Source organism: Bison bison, unplaced genomic scaffold (genome assembly GCF_000754665.1).
Source record: "Bison bison bison isolate TAMUID 2011002044 unplaced genomic scaffold, Bison_UMD1.0 scf7180017864341, whole genome shotgun sequence".
Lineage (NCBI taxonomy): Eukaryota > Metazoa > Chordata > Mammalia > Artiodactyla > Bovidae > Bison > Bison bison.
The window spans coordinates 4592484-4603433 of NW_011494913.1; the positions used below are offsets into that span (position 1 = coordinate 4592484).

A 10950-nucleotide genomic window follows, 5' to 3' on the forward strand; every position below is an offset into this window, starting at 1 on the left:
GGATGGGCAGTGGGGGCTCCCCCAGGAGCAGGGATGGGCAGTGGGGGCTCCCCCAGGAGCAGGGATGGGCAGTGGGGGCTCCCCCAGGAGCAGGGATGGGCAGTGGGGGCTCCCTGTCCTCCTGGCCTCGCCCTACCGCGACTTTGAGCCCTGGGAGCTCTCTTACTTTCGGTCCCGGTGACTCTAGCAGAGCAGGGTTGCATGGTCCCAGGACATCAGCTAGAGGTGTCTCCTTTCCCCAGGCCACCCCTGGGCTCCAGGTCTCCTCCCAGGGCTGGCCCAGATCCAGGGCAGTTCTTGGGCTCTGCCTGCCTCAAACTTCTCAGCCTGTTAGGAGTCAGCTTGGTTGTCAGAGCGGGCACAGTGACAGGCTGCACTTGGACGAGCTGGGCAGGTTCCCAGACTGCCGCCCAGGGCCACTCTCTCCTCTGACAGCAACACTGCATGGTGGGAAGCTTCGTGGCATCAGAGCTCATTTTTGGGTCCGTGGCAGAAGCAGGAGAAGCGGTCATGGGAGAAACATGCAGGAAAGATAGACTTATTGTGTACAATTGGATTGGGAGGGTTTGGGGCAGAGAAGAGAGGATTACTAAGGGACCTGAACTCGTGTTCGCGTGTCTGAGAGCAGCTACCTGGAGGAACACGTAGCTTTTCAGCTTGATAGGTGTGTGTTCACTGTGTATCCACTGCCTGTATCAGGCGTCATGCCAGCTGGCAGCAGTAGGAGACGAGCTGAGCAGGACATCCCTGTCCCTGAGAGCAACATCGCGTGATGGGGACAGATGTGGGCCCAGGCAGAGGAAGAGAGGCGCTCTAATGGGAAAGATGCAGGCACAGGGAGGACAGAATGGGGACAGTGTGGAGAAGGAGTGGGCACTCCGCACCCCTGGGCCTGCACTGTGCCACACGGGAGCCGCCAGCTGCAGGTGGCTGCTGTGAGCTGGACCAATGTGACATGTGCTGATGGAAAGGTACAAGCATGGGCCACATACCCGATCTCAAAGACTTGGTGCAAAAGCATCCCAATTCATAGTAATTTTTGTATTGAGTATACACTGAAATGATACTACTGTGAATATAGTGAGTTAAAGTACATCATTCAAATTAATCTTACCTGCTTCTTTGTACTTTTCTTAAATGTGTCTACCAGAAAATGTACATGTGCCTAGCATCTGTGGCTCAAATTATGATGCGATTAGACCGAGATGCTCTAGTTGACAGCGTGAGGACCAGGGGCTGGTGATTAAGAAGCATGGGTGGGGGTAGATTTGGATTTCACTTCCCTGCAGGGGATTGACTTTGAAGGGGATGAGCTTCCTGTCCCTAGGTGTTCCAACAGAAAGGATGCTGGCAGTTGGGAAGAGACCAAATGTATGAGCTCCAAGGGCAGCTGCGATTCTAACCCACCAGACTGCAGCAGGCCCTTTCTGCCCACTGGGGGCCTCAGTCAGGACCTCAGGCCTGACCACCCCTTGGTTGCGGCCCAGAGACCCCGCCCTTCCCTGGCTCTGCCTGTGGTGGCCCTTGCGGCGGCCGTGCAGGCGTGGGCTGCGCCTCGCCCTTAGCGGAGTGTGCTGGAGCATCTCCTGGGCTCTGGTAAGGGCGGCCTCTGCAGGAACAGCCACGTCAGGTACCACGCCCACCCCTTCCCATGAGCTGCCGTCTGCAGCCCCCACTGAGCGGGCGGTGGGGATGGTGAGGTACAGGTCAGTGTCATCCACGTGGTAGGTTTGCGGTGGCTGGCAGCCCCCACTGGTCACCTCTCCGATGACCAGTGCTCGGCCCAGCCTCTTCATGATGTAGGTGAATTCCTCTGCGGCGCCAGCAGTCAAAGTGCTGGTCAGAATGACCATACTCTTCTTGGAGCCATAGCGTTCACCTGCAAGATACAAGACCCTTCAAAATAGGGAGTCAAATCCCCACGCTGGGTACTGGTCTTCTCCAGACTGCCTCAACTCAGAGACAGGAGGGTTGGTTCTGTATCCTCATGTCTGCGTGCAATTCACTCCACCTTTCTAAGCCCCAGTTTCTGCATCTATAAAATGAGGATAAGGATGTGTGCCCGATCCTGAGCATGCAAGTGCTTGAGAATGTTTTTCACCAAGTGATGGGAAAAGGCTTGACTGATTTACCTGAGAGAAGGGCTAACCTGACCAGACTCTTTTCACTCTGGACGCCCAGAAGAGCCAAGTTTGTGATTTAATGTGAGAACCTCTAGGACAGTGATGTCCAATGGAATGCAACATGAGCTTAAATGCAAGCCACCAATGTCATTTCAAGTTTTCTAGCAACCATGTTAAACAAGTGTAAGGGAATTGATAAAATGAAGTTTAACACTGTTTATTAATTATTTATTAATACTAACTCCATGGATCCAAAATATGCTCCTCTCAAAATTTTTAAACAATAAAATTATTGAGATATTTTACATCCTTTTTTTCATAAAATCTTCAAAATCTCGTGTGCACTTAACACTTTACACATTCCAATGCATGCGGGGCATGTGGCTCCCATATTGGACATGGCAATTCCTGGGCTCCATGGTCTGCAGATCTGGTTTTAACTTCCAGTCTTGAATATCTATTTAAATTGAGAATTCATCTGGTCCTGATTTTTATTTACATTTTATAATATTATTGAATGTGTATCTTGGAAGATTGCCCCCAAATGCTTGTGTGATAAGAAAATGCGCAAATGAAAATTGCAGAGCGCTTTTCTGATTAGATGCACAACCTCCGTGGGTTTCCCAGTGCCTTCCTGTCAGATGGGCATCCAGGTTCCTTGGTTTTGCAAGCTAAGCAAGGGAGACAGAGCCAGGCTATCCCCTGGGATGTGAACGGGAGACCCGTGGTTCTGTAAAGCAGAGGGGCTGTACTGCCTCCTCCAGCCTCTGCTCTGGGCCCAGGGCAGGTAACAGAAGGTTCATTAGAGTTATGAACTTTCTTCAGGCAGATGTGCTGGGCAGCTGCTGAGAGTTCAGATAAGGTGGAAAACCACTGGAAACCCATTGGGATTTGGTTATGGGCAGGGGATCCTTCTGGCTCTACATTTGTCTTTCAGACTGATGGTTGTCATGGCAAGAATGGCAGGCATTTTGGTTTTAGACAAACCAGTGTTCAAATTTTGGAACAATCATTAGCTGAGTGACCTTAGACAAGGTAGCTGACTTAGTTAGAACTCATTTTTCTCGTCTAGAAAATGGGCATAATGGTAAATGTTTTGCAGGGATTGAAGGTCTCATACACAGAGTGCATGGAATAGGACAGGGGTTTTATATTCTGGCTACGATTACTTTTACCTGAACCCAAACTGTCTTTCCTTGATTTCTCAGGAGCTTCTAGAATAATAGGAAGGAAAGCCTTCTGCACGCACCTTCAAGCTGAGAAAGGGTCCAGAGCTCACTGACAGAGTCGTTGGGCCGGTTGTAGATTTTGTCCAGCAGAATAGGTGGGCCTTCGTCGAAAAAGTAGGAGCACAGGACAGAGATGGAGGAGGTGGGGCCACCGATGTTGAACCTGAAGGAAGGGAAAAGTGGCCCACTAAGGGGCAGAACCCACAGGGAAGCCCTCGATGCCCCCAGGGGGCCCAAATCCTCGCCCTGTGGACTGTTCTTAATTCCAGGCAGCCTAAGTATGGTGCCCTTTCCTTATCTTACAGAATTCTTTGGTTGGCATTTCCCAGAGTACAAGATTCTTGAGAACAAGGGACTTTGTGGTCAAATTCGTTAAAAAAAAATAGTACATAACAGACCCATTCTTTCTGTTCATGTATTAATATGTTATGTGATACATATTGTATGTTATATTAAAGGCTCTGCAAGTCCTGCAGCTTGGAACTTGTTGATAAATTTCCTCAGCTTGCTGACCATGGACTGCTCCCCTGAACTCATGCTGCCTGTGAGTGGAGCACATTTTGAGAACACTATCTTCCCAGGTTCACGCTTACTAATTTCACAGTCCCCACTGGGCATCTTAGCTGAGATGTCCTAACGGCATTTAGTGTGGTGGAGTCTGTCCCTAACTGGTGGAGTGTTCAGAGCTGTGGGACTGCACCGCGGAGCCTGTGGTCATTCCAGGCCATTTGTATATGTCCCACTGTGTGACTTCTCTGGCCCCTGTCTCCTTATCTGTGAAACAAGGAGTCCAGCAAGGAATGCCAACAACTGCGTTGGCAGTGTATTAGCAATCTCTTCTGGTTGATGGTCTAGGATGGCCTGGATGGGCTCAGGGCCCATGACTTCAGCATCTGAACCTCCAAACTGTGGCTTGGAAGGATCTTTAAGCAAAGCACACCTGTGGGATGGGTCTCCTCTGTAAAAAAAAAAAAAAAAATGTGGACTATACTGTTAAGCTGGTGAAGGACGGGAGGCTTGGCATGCTGCAGTCTATGGGGTGGCAAAGAGTCAGATACGACTGAGCGACTGAACAACAAGTACAGTTAAGCAGAAAGAGATTTAGCATGAGGGTCATTTGGATGTTCAATAGACCGTTTGAAGAATAAAGTCATTAGAGACGCCGCAAGTTCTGACATACCCAAACCCAAGCCCTGGGAGTTTCTCTTCCAGGGAGGAGAACCCACCTCTGTGATCCAGCGCCACCTAGTGACAATTAAGAATCACAACAGTATTGCAAGCCAGCACCCAGCGTTCTCTCTCAGTCAATCCAGCAGCTGGGGGTGGAGGCAGGGTCCATTTCCCCCGGGGAGCAGGCTTCCCTCCTCCCAGTGCGCGTGGAAGGTGCCTGATGGTCCTTGGAGTGAGGAGAGGGCTGGCCACTACACACGGGCATTCTTCTGCCCATTACCCTCCTAACTCCCTTCCCCCAGCTCTGGGAAGGAAACTCGCCTTGTGTGAGGCATACCTTCACAGAAGCAGATGGGAGGTCTAGCTGAAAGCATCCCCTCAGCAATAATTTTGTGATGTAAAGAGTTCTTTTTGCAGCAATAGTGGCTGAACTGTAATATTCTGACTGGGCCATTGGCTTTATGATTCTCATGACCAGGGTTGTCCTGCGCTGATTTTGTAAGATATGAGACCCAAGCATAGGAGGAGGCCTAGCTTTCCCAAACATGGCTGATCATCAGAGTCACTTGGATGATGCTTGTCAAATATACTAGTCACTGGATCTCACCCCTGGGGCTTTGGATTCGCAGGGATTTGGATTCAGAAGGACCCTGGACTCAGTGTTTTTAAGGTCACCCTTCCCCTCTCTCCTCACTTAATCCTATGACCAGGGACATTTGGGGACCACCAGACTGGCCCAGTGCTTCTCAGCCTAGAATGCACATTGAGGCCATGTGAGCTTAAAACCTACCGGTGGTGGAGCCCCATCCGGCCAATTACACCAGAACCCCGGGCTAGCAGGCCAGAGCCCCGACAGCCGGGTGCTCCCCTTGGTCCCGTCCTGTGTCCCAGAGTCCTTTCTTCCCTACCATGCACATGGCTTTGACTGTCTACAGCAGCTGCTCAGGCCCACTGACCTCATGTCGACAATCAGAGCATCCGTGTGTACAATCTTCTTCCAGACGTGCTCCACCAGCAGCTCGGAGACCTGGGTGAGCAGCTCACAGTCCCCAAACATGTCAAACCTCAGGTAGCCAACATTGCCCTCCAGCACGTTAGTGTGGAAGGAGAACTTGATCAGGTCTTCAAAGACTTCAGGGGAAGGGATCTGAAAGAGTGGGAGGTCAGCTCCATGTCAGGAAAGGAAAGATTTGAAAGCTCACTTGTTTTTTAGGGGTTTGATTACTTTATTTCTTTATTTCATTACTGATCATGGTACTTAAATGGACAACCACCTCTGCTAAAGAAGAAAGTCCACATCCAGCTCTTCCATAGCTGTGGTTCCCTGTTCTGCCAAGCCCCGCCCGGCATCTACTCCCTGTCACTTCTGCAGATACAGTGAAAGCTCAGATTTGAAAGTGGGTGCCATGGAATTCCTTTACATCGTGAAAAATGTTGATGGCACGGGAAGGGAGCTAACATTTTGTAAGGAAGGAGTGGGTGCCAGGGCCTTTCCTGATGGTACCTGGAAAGTTAAATGGGTAGTGGGCCTGGGGTGTGAATTCCATGTGTGATCAGCAGCCTCCTTACAGGGAATGCTCACGGGTGCCAACTCCTCAACCTGGCATCTGAGTTGAGAGGCCCAGGCGCAGTCTCCACTCTGACTTCCCTGAGCTCCCCAGATACTTTTTGTCTGAGTTCATCACTCCCTCCCTATCTGAGGCAGGAAGGGAAGGCATGAGCTACAGGGCTCCTGAGTCTTTACCAGGGATGTGGACCTGGGCTGAGCGCAGTGTGGAAGTTGCTGTAGAGAAGACACTATTATCCTCATCTTTTAAATTTAAAAAAAAAAAAAAACGAAGCACAGAGTGATTAAGGAACTTGCTCGGGCTCATATAGCCAGCCAGTGGTAGAGCCAGGACCCGAATCCATACAAGGTGACTCCAGCCCAGGAGCACCCCTGCTGACTTCAGGACCCCTGCCTTCCAGACCTTGAGCTGACCTCAGTCACAAGTTCTCTGGCTGCAGGCCACTGTCCCGTGTGCTCCTCCAGGCCTCAGTGCCCCGTTTGGTAAAATGAGATGACAATTCGGTCGTAGATGCTTTTGGTGCCTCAGCCCTCTGATTTCAGCCACAGCCAACAGGGCCCTGCCTCTGGGCACCCTTGTCTTTTTCTACTTCAAGATCTTCTCCAAGCTGCTCCAGAGCCTGAGCGAGTTCTTGTTTGGAATGACTTTCAGCTAACAGAGGATGGAACTACTGAGTTCTATCTGCAGAGGGACAGCTCCAGGAGGCACTCTTCACACTTGTCAGGGTGCTATTGGACTCTTCAGAAACAACAGCCTCAATAATGGACTCACCAATTGGGCTCCATCCAATTCACCCTGCTCCCTCACTCCAGCTTCAGCAAACATCTCCCACACCAACTGCCCGCACGCAAGCCCCTGTCTCAGGTCCTGCCTTCAAAGGAACCAGGACAAATGCTCCCTGCTTAAGTGTTGTGGCCATGCAGTGAAATAGTAGATGATAAAGGCCGTGGAGAGGTGTTGTAAAGCTGTTTTGATGGAGCTCTTTGTTGACAGGAGAGCTTGCTGAGGCTTGTGGCGTACTTTGGCTCCTGATCTGCAGAAGTTTTCTCTCATCCACCCTGCAGCAAACCTCCTTAGCCTTGATTTACCCAGATTTGCAATGCTGACATCAAATATTTTGACCACACAGCTTCACTCAGAATTTCCCATTCTGTTGGCCCTTGTATCTAGGCGCACACTCACCCAGCATGACACCTTTGGGAGACAGTACTTGGCATTGGGGGAGGGGAGAAGGCAGTCAGTGCCCCACCAAGGCAGCCTCACCTCGGGAGTTGTCTAGGCTGGGCACCAGCACCCCTGGGCCTGTCCCCAGGCTCCATGTTCTAGCTCCAAGGCAAATGTGAGGCCAGGGCCACTCCCTGATTCCCTGTCTCCATCCCCCCGGCTCATTCACAAAAACTGCAATTCCCCCAAGGCAGACAGGTGACGTAGATGGACACAAACCCCACATTTCTAGGAGAGGAATTCATGGGGACCTCATGTGACTTAGCAACCTCTTTCTCTAACACCAACAAAGAGAAATTCTGCAAACTCTTGCTTTCTACCCGGACAAGGATGAAGTTCCTTCTGTACTAGCATTTTTCAACCTGAACTTCTGTGGGTACTGATGTTCTCCAGAGGTGGTCAGGGACCTCATGGGCACGAGGAGTGGAGGACAGGGTCAGAGAGAGGAAAAGATTTGACTGGTGAAACTTTAACATGAAAACAAGTCTGGAAGCCATTGCCTTGAACCCTGCACAGAGCCCTGGATGTGTGGACAGTCGATTGACTTTCTCATGGGACCATGTGGGACCAACTTTCCCTTGTGACTCACCTGCATGGGTACAATGCCAGGAATGCGGTCTTTGGCATCCTCAGGTATATGAGCTGTCTTCAGGTGCGGGTCCCCGGACAGCACCTGCAGGTCGGCTTGCAGCAGCTCGGCGAGGGCGGCTTCTGAGGTCACCCTGGCATAGCGGCTCTGCAGACCACTCAGTTCGGCTGCCATCTTGACTCCCAGCTCAGGGGAGGCGTAGTTATCCGCTACGAGCTTCCCAGCTGTCTGCAGCACAGTGGGCACCTTGGCACGCAGGGTCACTATGTCCCGGGCTGTGGAGAGGGCCACGCTCATGGGCACAGTGATGTCCGGCTCCACCCCAGCCAGATCCCAGGCCTCGCCGGTGCTGGCACTCATGGCCATCTGCGTGGGCATGGAGGCGTATAAGGCGCTGCTGCCCACCTGGTAGATTCCCACGGAGAGTGCCCCTCCGGCCGTGGGCTCCCCGATGATGGTGGCTCGCTGCAGATCCTGCATGGTGTGAGCGAAAGCCTCAGCTGCTGAACCGCTGGTGTGGCTCACCAGAACATAGAGGTCCTTGTGGGAGCCGTAGCGCTGGCCTGTAACGTGGGGCAGGGTCCATACCTCTGTGACCCTTGACGTGGCCCTGTCAAAGACAGAGTAGAGGTGCCGGCGGGGCTCTGCCTCGAAGAGTAGGAGCAGAGCAGAGGCACGGCTGGGGAGTGGCTGCCGGGGTTGTAGCGCAGGTCGACCACCAGCGCGGCCGTGTCCACCAGCTTCTGCCACACCAGCTGCACCAGCTGTGGCCCGACGGCCTTCACCGTCTCCAGCTCAGCCATGGCGTCGAAACGCAGGTAGCCCAGCTGGCCGGGCAGCACCTCAGTCTTGAACAGGGCCTCGATGAGATAGGACAGCTCCTCCGGGGAGGGGACGACGGGAGGTGGTGGGGGCGCCTCCTCAGCCACCATTTCACCGGGGCTGTGGAACACCAGCAGACGGTGGTCCCCAGACATCTCCTGCAGGTCGGCCGTAAGCTGGGAAGCCAGCGACTCCAGGTCCACCGCGGTGCGGTAGGCCCCCTGGGCCAGCTTGGCTCGCAGCAGGGCACCCATCTGCCCCACGACCTCTGGCCGAGCATAGTGGGCCTCCAGCAGGCGCCCCGTGCCTTCCACCAACTCCCCCAAGCTTCGGTGGAACTCCAGCACCTCCTGGGCTCTGTCTAGGGCTTCCTCGGCCAGCACGATGGCATCGGGGACCACACCGCCCCCCAGCCAGCACTCGCCATGGTTGTCGATGAAGGTGAGCACAGGCACCGTGAGCGCCAGGCCGCCCTCGGGCGTCTCCAGCAGGGATACTGTGTGTGTGTGCAGCAGGCTGCCCGCGGTGATCTCGCCCACCAGCGTGGCCCAGCCCAGTGACTGCATGAGGAAGGCCAGCTCCTCGGCCGCGGTGGCGGTGCGGTGGCTAGTGAGCAGGTACACGCCACGCTGGGTGCCGTAGGGCCGGCCCAGCAGCTCCGTCTGGCTGAAGTGCTCGCGTGTGACGTTGGTGCGCCGGTCGTAGGTGGAGAAGAGGCGCACGGGGCTGGCGTCAGGGCTCTGGAAGTAGGAGAGCAGCAGGGGCACCGCGGAGGACGGCCCCCCAGGGTTCTGCCGCAGGTCCATGATGAGGTGCTCCGTGTCCTGCAGGGGCTCCCACACCTGGTGCAGGATGTACGGGCCCAGCACCTCCAGGACAGAGGCATCAGCGAAACTGTCGAAGCGCAGGTAGCCCACGTTGCCCGGCAGCACAGAAACCTGGAACACGGAGTCCACCAGAGCCCGCCGAACAGCCTCGTCCTCGGGCACTTCCGGGACCGCCTCTGGAGGTTCTTCAGCTTCTTCCTCAGGCCCAGAAGAGGCTTCTTTGGGTCTGACCACCTGCACCTGGAGCCTGGGGTCCTCAGACACAGCCTGCAGGCCAGCATTGAGCTTAGTGACCAGATCGTCCTCGGAGACCACCGAGGACAGGTCCATGGCGGCCAGGTGGCTCAGCAGGGCGGGCACACGGTCCACCAGCGTGTAGAACTCGCGCAGCGCCTCCTGAAGGCGCTGAATGACTCCTGGCAGGGCCCTGCGCAGCATGAGAACGGCCAGGGCTTTCTCCAGGGCCTGCTCGGCCGGTGTCCCCACACAGGGCAGCACCCCACTGCCCTCCCACGTCTGGCCGCCCTCACCCAGGGGCCCCAGGGATCTGGACACAGGCACAGTGAGAAAGAAGTCGGACTGGCCTACCCTCAGCTTCTGGAGGTTCAGAGCCCCCCCAACAGTCCGCTCGCCCACCACAATGGCCCTGCGCATCTGTTTGAGGATGTAAGCGATGTCCTCAGCCACGCCCCCCGTGCGGCTGCTGGTGAGGACCACCACATCCTTGTCCGCACTGTACTTCTCTCCCAGGGCTTCAGGCAGGGTCCAGATCTCAGTGGTTGTGTTGGAGGGGCGGTCGTAGACGGTGTCCACGTGCGAGACTGTGCTCCCCGGGTGCAGGTAGGAGATGACATAGGGGATGCCAGACACGTGTCCCCCAGTGCAGTGCCGGAGGTCCAGCACCAAGGCGGACGTGTTCATGAGCTTCCTCCAGACGTTGGCCACCAGGAAGCTCCTCAGCTTGCTCATCACCTCCTGGCCCGGGATGTCGTCCACCCGCAGGTAGCCCACATTGCCTTCCAGAATCTCATGGCGAAGGCCATCCTGCAGCCCTGCGATGATTTCCTCTAGTGTGAGGTTCGTGACTGCTGGAGCTCGCGGAGGGGCCTCGAGGGTGCTGGGCTCATAGGAGATGACCAGGCGAGGGTCATTCAAGGAGCTCTGCACCCCAGCTGTCAACACATGGGCCAGAGTCTGAGGGTCTGAGATAGACAGAATCTCCTGACTTTTGATGGCCTGCTCGATGGCTCCCTGCATCCCCATCAGGTTCTCTGGGAAGCAGTAGTTATCCAAGAGGACCTGGGCCATCTCCAGCACCAGGCTTGGCTGGAAGAGGTGTGCAGGACCAGTCAGGCCGCAGAGCAGCATGGGCAGGAGCAGGGCCCATTTTCTCACCAT

The 10950-nt window shown here is 54.5% G+C and overlaps 1 protein-coding gene across 1 annotated transcript in view; it reads right to left on the minus strand.

Moving 5' to 3' along the window:
• The window catches only part of RBP3 (retinol binding protein 3, interstitial), an 18865-nt gene extending 7915 nt beyond the window's left edge, over positions 1-10950 (minus strand). The window contains 6 exon segments of the mRNA XM_010854512.1: positions 885-960; positions 1408-1879; positions 3373-3515; positions 5479-5669; positions 7904-8559; positions 8562-10950. Coding sequence (XP_010852814.1) covers positions 885-960; positions 1408-1879; positions 3373-3515; positions 5479-5669; positions 7904-8559; positions 8562-10950 — 3927 coding nt within the window.